Source organism: Marmota monax, unplaced genomic scaffold (genome assembly GCF_021218885.2).
Source record: "Marmota monax isolate L192 unplaced genomic scaffold, Marmota_monax_Labrador192_F-V1.1 WCK01_AAM20220418_F8-fsc00099, whole genome shotgun sequence".
Lineage (NCBI taxonomy): Eukaryota > Metazoa > Chordata > Mammalia > Rodentia > Sciuridae > Marmota > Marmota monax.
In genome coordinates, this window is record NW_026692126.1 from 485,948 (window position 1) to 501,638 (window position 15,691).

General features: G+C 53.0%; 1 protein-coding gene across 2 annotated transcripts in view; it reads left to right on the forward strand.

The window, feature by feature from the left end:
• Pik3c2b (phosphatidylinositol-4-phosphate 3-kinase catalytic subunit type 2 beta) overlaps positions 1-15,691 on the forward strand; it is a 62,717-nt gene that overhangs the window by 23,346 nt on the left and 23,680 nt on the right. For both annotated transcript variants that reach the window (XM_046463122.2, XM_058585612.1), the window contains 11 exons: positions 1,080-1,180; positions 1,763-1,917; positions 2,228-2,348; positions 5,264-5,375; positions 5,510-5,589; positions 5,734-5,797; positions 7,486-7,632; positions 8,343-8,376; positions 9,517-9,712; positions 10,814-10,936; positions 15,062-15,229. In XM_046463122.2, the coding sequence (XP_046319078.1) occupies positions 1,080-1,180; positions 1,763-1,917; positions 2,228-2,348; positions 5,264-5,375; positions 5,510-5,589; positions 5,734-5,797; positions 7,486-7,632; positions 8,343-8,376; positions 9,517-9,712; positions 10,814-10,936; positions 15,062-15,229 (1,301 nt within the window). The remainder of the gene's footprint in view (positions 1-1,079; positions 1,181-1,762; positions 1,918-2,227; positions 2,349-5,263; positions 5,376-5,509; positions 5,590-5,733; positions 5,798-7,485; positions 7,633-8,342; positions 8,377-9,516; positions 9,713-10,813; positions 10,937-15,061; positions 15,230-15,691) is intronic.

Below are 15,691 nucleotides of genomic sequence, written 5' to 3' on the forward strand. Positions count from 1 at the left end.
CCAGGGGAGCAAGGCTGCTGAGAGGGTCACCCAGAGAAAACAGTCACATATTCAAATGAGGAGCTCAGTTGCTGCCATCTGCCCTGAGGGGCAGGGAGGACCTGAAAACAGCCAGTGGGGAGGGTGAGAGATGAGAGGTGCTGGTGGTGTGGTGTGCACAGACCCGAGCATCAGGCTCCGCCCTGGAAGCAGCTGTTAGAACCGGCTGCCTTTCCTGCAGCAGGCTGAGACTCCCTGGAGCGCAGGCCTCCTTCTCTGGGATGGCCGACCTGGGCAGGTTGTCAGGCAGCAACCTGTCAGCAACTTGCCCCTACTTTCTCCTCCTTGAGGCTTATTTGAGGACTTCTTTAGGCCCCTCCTGGGTGACTGAGAGCAGCTATGGATGGGAAACAGTTGTGGGTCTTGTCTGACAACCCCAGCACCACACCATGCTCTGGGAGAAGAGGTAGGCCAGCCAGGGCAGGCTGTCCAAGTTCCAGCCCTTCAGAACCAGCAAGCTCTGGAGCCAGCTGGAGGGAGCCAAACTTTCTCCCAGGTTCTGTCCTGCCCAGACCTCTGCTTTGACACTTTCTTCCTCAAATAGCACTTACGGAGAAGGCACATGTGTCTGAGTCATCGTCTACCAAAGGGCTCTAGATCTAGCTCCCTTTGCACCTCTGGGGTGTCAGAGGGCCAAGCCCCTCCTGGGACCATCTGGAACCCCTATCTGCCCTGGTCTCAGTGGAAGGGCTGGGATAAATGGCCACCAGATCAACTCCCACTTCACCTCTGGGAGCCTCCCCAAGAAAACTCTCGCCCCGCATGGCCGCACATGGCCCACCTGGCTGCCCCGAGCTGGTCAGAGACTTGTCCACGGCACCCCACTTCCATACTCAGCCCAAGCGTCAACTCTTCTCTTTTAATGTGGCTGTTGGTCTCCCAGGATGGCACACAAGTGTATTTATGGGTTTTCTATATTTTCATATGCCCCTTTCACTGTATCGAAGAGCTGGAAAGTCTTCACCCCTAGATGTGGGAGTCCCTTCAGGAAGGGGGTGCTATAGGGGAAAGGCACTGAGTGGGCTGCTCTTCCCTTCAAGGTGGTCTCCCGGCACCACACTGTTGCCAACGGCCACGAGTTGTTTGAAGTCTCAGAGGAGAGAGACGAGGAAGTTGCCGCGTTTTGCCACATGTTGGATATGTAAGAGTTCAAGAATGGGTGGGGGCTTGGAGGATTGGGGTGGGGGAGGAGGGTCACCCATTTCTGAACTTACTTTAGAAGGAAGAAGAGCCTCAATTCAGAGCTATGAGATGCCTCCCAGATCAGGTGTCTGCAGGGTTTTTGAAATCTTAGAAGCCTCATATTTTTATTAAAATTCATAAAATTCATCCAACAGTCCAGTCGACCTCACCACTTTAGGCCCTGACCCTCAGTGGCCCTTAGGAGCAGATGCACCCCAGGTAAAATAAGAGTGTTCTCTTGAACTGAAAAAAAAAAGGAAATGGATTCATCAAAGTTTTCTGTTAAACTTAATATGGAAATCTTTGTCATTTGGAACTCTCTCTGCTGTTCCACTGTGGGAAATATTTTGCAACTGTAGCAGAGAATGAAGAGGCCAGTTTCCCACAAGCTGCCTCCCCACAGCTCCCAGTCTGGCCTGCAGACCCAGAGGGCTAAGCTGAGTGGGGACAGAGGGACCCTTGGCCAGGAGGGTTCCCACAAATCTCTTGTCGACTACTCTCTGAAGGCACAGCAAGGGCCCTTCTCCCTCTTCCTGCACAGCCTTCGATCTGGCTCTGATATCCAAGACTACTCCCTCACCGGATATGTCTGGAGCGCTGTAACCCCAAGCCCAGAACACCTTGGGGATGAGGTCAACCTGAAGGTGACAGTGTTGTGTGACAGCCTTCGGGAGCCACTCACTTTCACCTGCAACTGTAAGTTAGGGAGGGCATGTGAACTGGGGGAGGGGTAGCTATGTTTTGGACTGTAGTTATGAACCTTTGGTCTCCATCCCACCTCACCTTGTGGACCATGGGGATGGAGAGCAGTGGGAAAGAGACTGTCTCCGGGGCCATCTTTCTGTGTCCACAGCCACTTTCTTAAACCCCAAGCTGTTTGTTTGCCTGCATCATGTGGTTGGCAGTGATGCTGGAGAGGGCTTACTGGGGACAGGAGATCAATAGGGGCTGAGCCCTGCTTACCCCTTGCCCACCACCGTTGCTTTCCCGACCCTGCTCTTTTCAGGCTCCTCCACAGTAGACTTGCTCATCTACCAGACCTTGTGTTACACCCACGATGAACTGAGGGAAGTGGACGTGGGGGACTTTGTACTAAAGCCCTGTGGGCTGGAGGAGTTCCTTCAGAAGTGAGTGAAAGGGGGCAGAGGCTTGTGGGTGGGGCAGCACCTGCCTTCTGGAGGCCTGGGGTGTAGGGCTTGGGAGAGGGCTAGGCTCCTGCACTGGCAGCTCCGCCCCCTCCCTGCAGTCAGGACTCCTGCTTTCTGGGCACACTCCCGGCCACGTTGCGCTTTCCCCAGGAGCTCCGTTTTCCAGCAGAGTTGGCTGGATCCTAAGCCAAATCTGCTGTGGAAAGTGCTTGGAGCTGGGATTAGGCAAAGTTGAGGTCCTATCTGCTTGCAGACTTCTGCTCGAAGAGATGTGCATACTGGGGGAGGGTGGTTTCTCCTCTCCACAGGATGTGCGGTGTCTTCACAGCTGAGGTAGCAGGACTAGGCAGAGGCACCCTCGCGGAACCTAGGGGAGAAAATACAGTTGCTGTCTTCCCCTTCCCCTGCCAACACTCCTTTGTCCCGCTGGCCCATGCAGCGGGTTGTCCTCCTCCCAAAGGCTGGCTTCCAGCTCCTCTTCAGCCAGTGCCCTCTGCAGAAGGCAGCGTCCCTGGAAAGTGTGATGTGGACCAGCTGAAGCAGCCCCCTTTCTGCTACCCCAGGGCTCTGGAGGGCTGGGCTGCAGGGGAGGCAGAGGCAAGGTTCCCACCCCTGGCTGGTACAGTTGTGTGGCAGCAGACAGATCAGGTTGGCCACTGCCCAGCATTTCCAGCCACTTGGAAGAAGCAGGCCCTGGGAGTAGAGAAAGGTGAAAGCCACACTCCTTCCATCGAAGAGCCTGCTGGGCACCGCCACTCACTCCTTCTTGCAGGCAGGTCTAGATACCAAGATGGTCACCCGTGACTAGACCACAGGATTGGTAGTCAGGAATGGAGATTCATTTTTTTGACTGATTTCAACCTTAGGGATATTGTGGGGTCTTTGACAAGCCCCACAACTCCGGGGACACATTCAAACATGCCCCATGTGGTTCTTACTTATGTCCTTACTTCCCCTAGAGGTAATAATAGGGGTCTGAGGTCATGATGTTGTGACAGGGAAGCCCTAGGCAGCCTCCACTGTTGGAGGAAACAAGGGCCATCGTGGGTCAGTTGGGCGCTGGGAAACACCATTACGCTGGCTTGAATTTTGGCTTGCCATGAACTCGTTGTGAAGTCTGACTTTCAGTGTCCTCAGAAAAGAATGATGAGGGTTTGGGTTGGGAGTGTAGTTCAGTGGTAGAGCACTTGCCTAGCATGCATGAGACCTTGGGTTCCATCCACAGCACCCCCCCAAAAATATTGGTGAGGATTAAATGTGAGAGGGACCCAGTGAGCAGTCAGTGAATACCAGCAGGAAAAGATCAGCCCAAAGAGAGGTCTTAATGGGGCTCTGGATTAGACACGTCCCACCATTTCCCTTGCAGCACCCCTAGTCCTGAAGCCCCTAAGTCCAGAAGTAGTAGGAGATGTCAGGTTCTGCCTCTCTGCCAAGACCCAGGTAGAATATTACCAACGTAGTGGGACAGGGTCAGTGGTCCTAGGGTCACACCCCTTCCACTCTGTCTTAAATGCACCCAAAGAAAGCCTTCCACAGAGAAGGTCAAGCAGGCCCCTGGAGACCTGGTCCAGCAGCCTCTCACCTCCTGAAAGTTCTTGACCTAGCCACAGGCTCCTGACATAGGGCAACTGCCCTGCAGTAGGGGTGGCAAGGACCCTCTGGAAGTTTCAGAAAGTCACTAGTCCCGAGGAACCCCTCAGGATTCCTATTCCATGCCTGGCAGGAGGGGCTGATATTGGTGGTGGTGGTGGGGAGTGCTGGTCCAGGATGCAGGCTGCTCTCAGATAAGGACCTTGAGACACTCCTAGGGGAGGGTTGGGTTTCCTGCCACCTCCCCCACCCCCACCACACTCTTCCTTCCTCCTAGACACTCCCGCCAGGGCCTGCCCCTCTGCCCCGCCTCCCTACCCCCAGGCTTTGGCTGCTCTTCAGTCTTAGCAGTTTGGGCTCCAGATTAGAGGCCAGGCCCCTCAGGATGTGGAGAATCCCCTAAATCCTGACTGGATTTGGATTGGCCTCCAGTCCTGCACCTCCACTGGCTTCTGCACATTCCCCTCCCTTTCACACCCCTCCCCTCCCCTCCCCTCCCCTCCCCTCCATTTTTGGCCTAGATTCCCAGCTCTGCTGAGGAAGGAAGTCCGTTTCCGGCTCCTGTTACCCAGCTGCTGAGACCTGGCCCAGGTTGCAGTGTTGGCCTGGAGGTGGGACTCCCTCTGCCCTTTCTTGTGGGTTTCCTTTCTGATTAAGGTGTGATTTGGAAGTGAGGAAGGGGCTGGGTCCCAGAGGGGCTCCCTAGGCCTCCTCCTCTAAATTGAGGTGGGGAGGAGAGTCTCCTGTCTGGATGCTTGAACACTGTGAATAGTATGCACGTTTTTAGGAAGTCCAAATCCGGCGGGACCCCCAGAGGAAGGGAGAATCAACTTGGGTGAGAATAATCATGATGGATTTGCTTTGTTTGGGACCAGCGTCTTAGTCGTTAATATAGAAAGAGGGTAGGAACACCAGAGCCTGGGCACAGTGGATCTCTCTTGGTTGTCCTCTACACTGAAGCTAAGAGATGGGGTGTAAAGAGCTGTCCCCTGAGAAACTCCCTCTCTTCCCCACTCACTCAAGCAGTTCCCAGCCTGGAAATGAACCAGTGATAACAACACAGGTACTAAACACTAAGACAGCCAATATGTGTACAGCCCAGGGTTGTTTGGATAGATCCTTATGCCTTCCCCGACTCCACCATGACATTTTCCAGGAGCCCAGGGTAGGGCCTGCAACACAGGTCCTAGCCCCACTCGGACTCCTCCGGTTTCTTCCTGGTTCTGTCTCCCCAAGGCTAAGGTATGTATCTCTTCCCAAGGACTCTCTAGGATGCTAATGGCCTTGTCCCCCTACCGCTCCAGCAAACATGCTTTGGGCAGCCACGAGTATATCCAGTACTGCCGCAAGTTTGATGTTGACATCCGGCTACAACTCATGGAACGGAAGGCCGTGCGCAGTGACCTGGCCAGGACGGTCCGTGTGGGGAGTGGTTGTTGGGTGCCCAGCGCCGGGGAGGTGGAGAAGTGATATGGGGCACGTTAGGGGAGTGGAGTGGGAGTGCTGAGATAAGGGCATCACCCCTGCTGAGCAGAGTGCTCTGTACACAGGTGAATGATGACCAGAGCCCCTCCACCTTGAACTACCTCATCCATCTGCAAGAGAGGCCAGTCAAGCAGACCATCAGCAGGTGAGTAGGGGACCTGGAAAGAATGGGAACCCTTGACATCAGAGCCTAATCCCTGAGCAGAGGACAGGGAGGGAAGGAATGGGTCTGCCAGAGCTGGGTCTTTTGTGACCTCTCCTGTGATTTTTCTCTGCCCCCAACTCCCAGGCAGGCCCTGAGTCTTCTGTTTGACACTTACCACAATGAGGTGGATGCCTTCCTGCTGGCTGATGTGAGTACATGTCCTGCAGCTGGCCCAGGGGAGCTGCTGGAAGCTCCTCTGCCTCTTACCAGGGCTTCCTGGGACCAGCCAGCACCACCAGGCATCTGGGTAGAGCTGAAACCTTGCTGGAAGAGTCCTTCTTTCCATCCCCCTAGCTCACAGGCCAGCCAAGATCACTACTGGCTGTAGAGCAGCTGGCAAGTGTGTAGAAAGGGGTTCCGCTCCCAAATAGAAGAAGTAGGTCAGGAAGTGTGTGCTGATCCCTGTCTCTGGAGTAGGACATCTCCAAGCAAAGGGAACTAGAGTTGTCTTCCCAGTGCCACAGTTGAATGTGCATTGGCGTGTGCATCCCACTAGCAGTGTTCAGGAACCTTGGGCTTGAAAGGTTGCATTGAGCTGGTGTCACAGGTAGAAAACCCTCAGGAGGTGGAAGGTCCCAAATGCAGAGGGGCTAGCGCCCTTTCTACCTAGACTGGTGAGGAACCTCATACCTCAGAATTATGAGAATAAACATTTGCCCAAATGTCAGGAAGCTAAAAGCAAATCTGCTTTGAAGTGACCTTCAAAAACAACCTTCCCTGCTGGGCGTAGTGGTACACACCTGTAATCCCAGTGGGAGGCAGGATCACAGGTTCAAAGCCAGCCTCTGCAATTTAGAGAGGCCCTAAGCAATCGGTGAGACCCTGTCTCAAAATTAGAAAGGAAAAAAAGCGTGTGGGGGAAGAGCTGGGGATGTAGCTTAGTGGTCAATTGCCCTTGGGTTCAATCCCCAAAATCAAATAAAAAAATCAAAACAACTCTCGCTTCATTGATCTAGTTAGCATCGTGGATCCTTCCTTCTGGGGAGCTGGACTCTGTGTCTAGCTCATCCTCTCCCCACTGCCAGAATCCCTTCACCAGTAGCCTCTACTTAAACTTTGCAATGACGAGGAGAGAGTTCTCTGACCATTCTGCGAATTGTGGCCCTCCCTGTGCTGGCAGGTGCTAGGGATAGAAAAGTATAAGAAATTTCTTAGCCTTTGGGCAGCTCGTGTGATTAGAAAAAAGCGATAGTTGAGTCGAGATAAAAGGACAGCAAGGAGTTAATGAGGAGCCCCTGGAGGGTGCTGGAGAGGGCCACTGACAGGGAAGCCCTTGTCAAGGAGCTGGTAGAATTTTTTCTGGCCCTTAATTTAAATTAATCAGGGCCAGACAGGAGAGGGGATTCCACATGAGGAAACACGGGAGCCAGGTGCAGGGGAAGAGTATAGAATGGGCTATCTATGGAAGTGGGATGGGTTGGCCTGGAGGTTGTGTACTGAGTTATGAGAAATCAGAAAGTGGGCAAGGAGGCCTGCATGGTCTCTTTGGCCTCATTACTCTTCCCTACAGATCGATTTTCTTCCAACTGCAGGCCCCTGAGGGAGACCTGTGCATGTCTGAATAGTAGAAGTGGCCAGGGGCAGACCGATGAGGCTGGGAATGAGAGGTGGTTGGGCGAATGGGCTGAGAACGTGGGCCTGGCTCATTTAACACCAGATTGTTTGCTGTTTGCGGATGCGGGATGTTTGAACACGAAGCATGGATTCCACTAGTTCTTCCTTAGAGTCATTATCCCCTACACTTCCCGACTCATTCATTTAAGTGGGGAGGGGGAGGATTGGGGGCCGCCAGTGTGAGAGCAGAGCTGCCAAGCCTCACGGTGTGGCCTCCCACAGGGGGACTTCCCGCTGAAGGCCGACAGGGTGGTCCAGTCTGTCAAGGCCATCTGCAATGCCCTGGCTGCTGTGGAAACCCCTGAGATCACCAGCGCTCTCAACCAGCTGCCCCCCTGTGCCTCCCGCATGCAGCCCAAAATCCAGAAGGTAAAGAGGCCCGGGCATTTGTAAACGTGGGGAAGTGGGAGAGCAATGTTCATAGGTTACTGGTTGCTGGTTGCTGGGGTGACTAGGTGACCTTTTGCTAAAAAGACTCTTCTTGCTACTTCTATCTTTTAAGCAGTACAAACACAAGAATTCTTGGAAAATGGATGCCAAGTGCATCCCCTCTTCGCAAGGATGAGGGTGGGCCAGGGCCTGCCCCTGGGACGGATTGTGCAAGCCCTGGCCAGTGAAGGCTTATTCACAACCACCCGGGCGTTGCCTCACGGTCTGCTTATCCATCAGGGTACAAAAACCAAACCCGGAGGAGAACGTCCCAAGAGCCAGGGGCTCTGTGACGCCACAGCGGGGGCTGTGTGCCCCAAGAGCCAGGGGCTCTGTGACGCCACAGCGGGGGCTGTGTGCCGTGCAGATGGGGCCGGCGACACAGACACTGTGATCCTCTCAGCGGAGTGGCCTGGGGTTGGGCTTTTTACTAGGGTGGATGCAATGACGATTTTTATCCCCATCAGCTCCCTCTGTCCATCATGCGGCTCTGGTAGAAACCATTACTCCATCCTCCCTGGGGAGTCTCTGCTCCTCACATTTCAGCCCAGCCTGGCCCAGATGAGTGCAGCTGTACAAAGCCCTTTTTCCAGCTGTGATGAAAAAGGCCACGGTCCTGAAGCTCCCTCCCTCTTCTTTTTACCCAACAGGATCCCAGCATCTTGGCAGTGAGGGAAAACCGAGGTAAGGGGACTGCTGTCCCTCTTTGTCCCTTAGGAGCAGCTAGAAACTGCCAGCTCTGCCTCTTTAATTTATGTGGCTGAGCTTGGCCTGCTCTGTGTGTGTGTGTGTGTGTGTGTGTGTGTTTCCCTGCGAGGTGTGGACACAGCTGGAGCCCACATTGCTTTCCACAAATCATTTTCTCATTATTGTTGCTAGTCATTCCTGTGGTGTCCCTGGAAGGGGTGATGAGGTGGGATAAGTGTGTGTGTGGGGGGGGGAGTGAGGTGCAGCCAGCCTTCCCACCCAGATGGGAAAGCTCCCACGTAAGTACGTAGGCTGTGCTTCTTCTCCAGGCTGCTCACAGCCCCTACGGTTCCAATTTAGAACAGATCTTGGGAGAGTGAGAAAGGATTTTTCACTAGGATTTCTCTAGGACTTCCCTGTTGAGACTTTAATACAGAACTTTGCCTTAAAAGCCTATGTTGCTGGAAATCGTACCGTGATTCCCAGTCTTTTAGGTGTCATGGACCAATAAAATGCCCCAAAAAGTATTTGGGAGACCAACACAGAATCACCAGCATTTTTTTTTTCTCTCCACATGCCAAACTCAGAGTCTTGCACATGCTAGGCAAGTGCTGTACTGCTAAGCTACTCCCCCAACCCTGCGAGCTTTTGACTTTGCCAAGAAATGACTTTTTGAAACAACTGACAGTTTCTCAGTACTATCATTTGCTAAAAGGAAGAATATTTGAACACAATAATATAAGCAGTAATATGTAAAAACAAGGACCATGTTTGAAACCAAGTAGCTTATTTCTTTATGCAAAGCTCAGGATACCCTCCTTCTCTTTTCCCATTTCTTTTTTTCCTTTTTAAAATAATGTCATTGTATTTTTTATAACTTTATTTATTTTTTGTGTAGTGCTAAGGATGGAATCCAGGTGCCTCACACAGGGTAGGCAAGTGCTCTACCACTGAGCCACAACCACATTCCCCTCTTTTCCCATTTCACCATACATGAGTGAGCATTGTCACGGCAGTTAGGAACGGACGGGCATTTGGGGACCACTATCCTAGACTTGCCCGTTCTGGATAGTGCCACGATGACAAGATGGTGCTTGCCGAGGCCTCATAGTTCCTTCTGACCCCTTTCTTTCATAGAGAAGGTCGTGGAGGCCCTGACTGCGGCCATCTTGGACCTTGTGGAGCTGTACTGCAATACCTTCAATGCAGACTTCCAGACCGCAGTGCCTGGGAGCCGCAAGCATGATCTAGTCCAGGAGGCCTGCCATTTCTCTGGGGCCCTAGCCTTCACTGTCTATGCCACCCACCGTATCCCCATCACCTGGGCTACCAGGTGAGTTGATGCTCAGTAACCTCTAGAGAGCCACCTCAGCTTAACTTCCTGTTGGCTTCTCCCCTTCTGTCTACCTACGAGTGACCTCACATGACACCTCCGTGCTAGGATGTGTGGCATTATGGTACAACAGGGCTGAGGGGGTGAGCCAAGTGCCCGAGGGGAATCCAGGCTGGGACACTGCTGAGAGTGAAGGTCCTCCCGGAGATGGAGAAGCACCTGCCATTCCTTCTCAGCGCTGTCTGCCTCAGCATCCCTGCCCCCTCCAGATCCAAGGCCGGCTGAGGGAGACATGCGACAGATGGCCAGTTCCCAGATAGAGTGCGTGCCCCAGGCCAATGACTGCACTCCCCTGCAGACAGCACAATGGGAGGGGCGGGGAGGTGGGGGATAACCCTTTGTCTGGGGTTCCTTAGGCCTGCAGGGGTGGGTGGGTGGAGGAGACCGTTCATTTGGTAATCCTTAGCTCCTCCACTGGGTCCCCAGCATCCGAGGCCTGGGGGAATAGGCATTTGGTCCCACCCCACTCTTACCGGGCCCCTTCCCCCTCTCTTCCCTTCCCCTTCTCTCTTTGTTCCTCACTTAATGTATTCCTCTGGGCGATTGGCAGAGAACAAAGGAGGCAGCCTGGGAAACCGGGGCCTTCTCTGACCTCTTCTGTCAGGCACCTGTCATGAGCCACAGGGACCCCCATGTGTTGGCATTCATGGCCGCATATGTCGTTTTCCTCCCCCACCCGCTTTCTTGTGCGCATATGTATGCACACGCGTGCACGCACCCACACAAACATACACATGCATATGTGTTCGGGCACACCCCGGACTGAAGCTGACCTTGAAGAGTGCGCTGGATGGCCATTCCCGTTATAGGAAGAAAAATCTCAATGCTCAGCCGGGAGTCTGCTATCAGCAGAGGGATTCAGACTTCTCTTTGAGCATGCTTCCTCCAATAATGCTTGGTTGGCCTGACCTTGACCCATGTTTCAGTTTCCAGAAACAGAGCACTTCTACTGGGGGGAAGTGGGGTTTGGCAGGAAGGGGATGCAAAGGTTTGGGTGACTGAGACGGGTTTTGGGGGTTGACTTCCTTCTGTCTTTCGTAGCTATGAAGATTTCTACCTCTCCTGCTCCCTCAGCCATGGCGGCAAGGAGCTGTGCAGCCCGCTGCAGACCCGAAGAGCCCACTTCTCCAAGTATCTCTTCCACCTAATCATCTGGGACCAGCAGTAAGCGTTCCCCCATCCCCCCACCCCGGCTCCTGTGGATCTGCTCATCCCTGGGAATGTTCCTGGGCAAATGAACAGACGCAGACTGGGGGCGAATGCCTGGGTTAAACCAGGCTCCCTCGCTACCCTAACCAGACAAGTCACTCATCAACCCTGAAGTCTCCATTTCATTAACTCTTCAATGGGGACATGTAAAATTTCTACCTCTCAAGTTGTTAGGAAGATCCAATGAATCGTGTCCATAAAAGCTCTTTGCAATCTATAAAGGGCCATGTAACTGTTAGTTGTTAATTTAAATAATATCTCGTTGCTTTGATCTTGTCTCTCTTAAAGAATTTAACTAGTCTGGGGGACTCTCATCCTCTCCCTTCTTCCCAGAGTTCCCTTAGAATAGGCAAATGGTGGCTGGGGGTGGTGGTACACACCTGTAATCCCAGGTCCTTGGGAGGCTGAGACAAAAGGGTCACAAGTGAGCCGGGTACGGTGGTGCACTCCTGAATCCCAGAGGCTTGGGAAGCTGAGGCAGGAGGATCACGAGTTCAAAGCCAGCCTCAGCAATTTAGTGAGGCACTAAGCAACTCAGTGAGACCCCGTCTCTAAATAAAATTCAAAATAGGACTGGGGATGTGGCTCGGTGGTCGAGTGCCCCTGAGTTCAATCCCTGGCACCAAAATAAATAAATAAGAATAAAAAGAGCTGGGAATGTGGCTCAGGGGTAGAGTGCCCCAGGTTCAATCCTTAGTACTGGGAGGTGGGGATGGGCCAAAAACAAAGAAAAGGCCAAGGATCTTGAGCTTTGTCCCCCACAGATAGAGAAGGGAGATTTTCTGGAGAAATGAGATGGAGCCATGGAATAAGGCTCTGGTTCTAGTTCTGACTCTAATCCTACATTTTCTCCAGCTCATCTGTGCCTCAGTTTCTCAAAATGAGAAATGGGGACATTTGCTTAATTCGGAGGCAGTTGCAGCACTGAAGTAAGGTAGGCAGGTTGTAAATATGAAATCACAAATACAAGATAGTATTGATGGGGGCTGGGATTGTGGCCGAGTGGAAGAGCCCTTGTCTACCATGTGTGAGGCCCTGGGTTCAATCCTCAGCACCACATAAAAATAAATAAATAAATAAATGTCCAACTACAACTAAAAAATTTTTTTTAAAAAAGGTAATATTGATTACCATTTAATAATAATGGCAATTTGATGTCAGGAAGGTGGGGTTCAGCCAAGCAAAGCAGGAAGAAAATGGAGGTGAGGTGGCCTTGAATTGAGGTGAGGTGGCACGGCAGGTGTGGCCTGCCTGTGCCTTGTCTGTGCTGTCTCCAATTCCCCCGCCTCCAGATGGTCAGACCACCTCTTGTTTGCGGCTCCCAGCTTCCCTTCCCCAGACTGACTGTCAGGGTCCTCATTTGCAGATGCTACTCAGGTATTTGGAGTGCAGATTAAAGAGACCAAGGAGGGTCTTTGGAGAGGCCAAAGACAACCAAATTGGTAGACAGAGTCTGCAAATGCTGGGAGGGTTGGAATCTGACATTTTACAGATGGACAACTGGGCAAACCTTCACACTTAAGTAATTCTTTTTTTATTATTTTTTTAGTTGTAGATGGACATAATGCGATATTTTATTTATTTATTTTTATGTGGGGCTAAGGCTCGAACCCCAGGGCTTCACACATGCTAGGTGTGTGTAAGGCACGTGGTCTTCCACTGAGCTCCAACCCCAGCCTCACACTTAAGTAATTCTTAGAGCAATAACTGCAGTTGCTGGTAAATCCGACAACTATCAGGGCTGGAGATACTCCTTGGAGACACAGGATCATTCCATTAAATGGCCCTTGAATTTCACTATCCCCTTGGGATTTCTTTGGCCTTAGTTACTGCTGATGTCCAGGAGAGTGGTGCTATTACAGTGTTCTGGCTCAGGAGAACCACAAGAAATTGACTTTAGATACTTTTCTCAGACAGAATCAGAAATACAGAATCCGCCCAGCCTGCCCAGTGGGTCTCATTCTGTTCCAGGTCTGAGATCTCCACCTTGAATCTAAAGGGCCAGTCTCCTGGGGCGCTGCTGGCCCTGTGGAGGGCATGATCTCAGCCCTGCAATCCAGATGCTCCACCTGATACATGTGGGCCCTTCTTAGTCAAGACCATGGCATTCGGGAGAAGGCACCAAACTAGGGGGTTTGGAGCACAAGCTTGGCCTACCGTCCTCTCCTTCTTACTATAGATGCCATCCTGGGCAGCCATTCACTCTAGGATGGGGACAATTATAGGGCCTCCCCTACAGGGTTGTTGGAGGAGCAGTTAGGAGGAAACTGTAAGTAAAATACCTGGCTCAGCGCCCAGTGCATAGCAAATGCTTTCTTCTTCATTGTGGTCTTCTTAGCTGGGGGGCCCTCTCAGTTCCAGTTTCTCTGTTCCAGGTGACTGATAAAGTGATTGACACATGGAAGTATTTGTGCATGGAAACAGTATCTGTGTAGCCTAGTTTCAGAGCAGTGACCACAGCGTCACATAGCAAGAAGTACAGAGTATGTGCTCATGTCACACTACTGAAGCTGTTTCTCCTCTTCCCTGAAGAGGACACTGTGGGGCCAGAGGTATAAATTAAGTGGGCTCAGACTGTGAGTGGCCAGTCCAGGACTCGACCTGCCAGCACATTCTGGGAGTCCCCCCTGGAGGAGGCAGTCCTGAAGATGTGATGTTGAGGAATGGTGGCAGGCAGGAAGTTCAGGTCTTCAGCAACTTGGTGGTTTTCCTGAGCCACCCTGGGCGAATGTCCTGGGGACAGGCATACCAGATACATTCAGGGCCTGAGGAACTGGGTGCCTTTGTTGCATCTAGTGCTATGGTCTCAGCAAGAAAGTCTCTTCATTCTCCTTTTCCTTAAGACACTGCTGGAAGCTCCTCCCTTCCTGGGCGGCAAGAAAGGGCTGGGGACCAGCTCCCTCTCCTTGGGCATCAGGGTCAGCTGGTTCTGTCTCCCGTTGCCGCAGTACAGGGATCAGCTAACTCTCAAAATAGGCCCATGCTCTGTCGCTTCTAGCCAAACCCTGGCTGGCATGTTCTCTGGCTGCTGGAGGGGCCCTAATTATAGCTGTGGGGCCCCCAGGGTAGCAGCAGCTGGGACGCAGCGGGCTGTGCCAGTCTGTGGCGACAGGCAGGAGCAGTACCTCACCTAGGTAGAGAGTCCCCTGGAGGAGACTGGCAAGGGACTGTGGGTGCAGGGGAGCTGTTTTATCTGAAACTGCTGACCTTGGGGGTGGCCTCCTGCCTCTGTGCCCTCTGGGTGTGAAAGTTGCTGGGCCTGGGCAGCAGGAGGGTGTGGCAGTGTGGACTTTGGTCCAGGGATAACTTCCGGGAAAGGTATGGCGGGTCCTCCCTCTTTCCACAGCTCCCCCAGCTGCAGCTCTTCATCCTGAGCGCAGGGAGTGGCGGGTGTGATCCAGGCAGAGCTGCCCAGGAGGGGACATCTGGGCGCGTGGAGCCAGCGGCCTGCCTCTCTCAGTCCTTTCCTTTTGTCCCTGCCAGTTGGCTTTCTGACCATTTGGGGACTTCAAGAAGCCCCTTCGCTTTGTCCCTTTAGCTTTGAGTTTGTTGGGGGTGAGAAAAAACCACCATGTGTCCCTGGAGCTAGGAGAAGGGACACCAATGAGGGGGAGGGCTGTGGGGGAGGGTGAACTGAGGGCAGAGAACATGGTGCTTCTTCCTGGTGTCTCTTATCGGGGTTGGCGGCGGGGGGGGGGGGGGGACTGTCAAATGGAAAGAGAGGACACAGGAGCAGCTCTGCTGACCCTCCACACCAGTCCTGCCCTCGAGGGAAGGAGGCTGGATTCTGAGGTGGCTCCAGCTGAGTCCTGTCAGGTACCAGGCGTAGTCTTGAAATCAGGGAAGTTCCTGTTGCTGGCTGTGTCTACTGGCCCCAGAGACACTGTGTGCTTCCAGGAGCTTCTAGTAGAGGTTTTGCATAGTTTCGGACCATCCTGGTTCATCAAGAAGGTTCCCCTCGCAACATCCAGGAACACACCTCTGACACCCTAAGAGGGAGGCAGAATTCTCTGCTTCTACTTGACTTCCCAGGCTGCCTGTCCCTTGAAGCCTCCTGATTTGGTCTCCTGTCCTCCCTAGGATCTGCTTCCCAGTGCAGGTGAACCGGCTGCCTCGGGAGACCCTACTGTGTGCCACTCTCTATGCTCTGCCCATCCCCCCACCTGGGAGCTCCTCGGAGGCCAATAAGCAGCGACGGGTACCTGAGGCGCTGGGCTGGGTCACTACCCCACTCTTCAATTTCAGGCAGTATGTGAACCCCAGGGTAGCAGCTTCTTGGTTTGGGAGGGAGAAGTGGGAGGGAGACAGGGGGCTGAGTGCTGGACTAGCCAGCGTCCCTCAAGAGAGTTAGCTACGTGGAGCACAGTGGTGAAGTTTGGAGTCCCTTTGGTCCCATCCTGGATGAAGGGCCAAAAGACAGAAATAGTGACCAGGACTGCTGATGTGACCAAGAGGCACTAGACAGGACTGGTGGCACAGACTGGCAGGTAGTGGGGAAGGGAGCATGGGAAAACAATGCTTCAGTAACATGTCACCTGGTCTGGTCACTAGAAGGACCTCAGAGGTCATCTAGCCCAGCCTCTCTACCTTACGAAGGTATCTCTACCACCAGGTCACTCAGGCCAGGGAGCAGTCAGCTCAGGGGGCCTCCTGGAGGGGCAAGCTTGGAGGAAGGAAGAGGCCTCAGTCTATGGAGTACAAGTGAGGAAG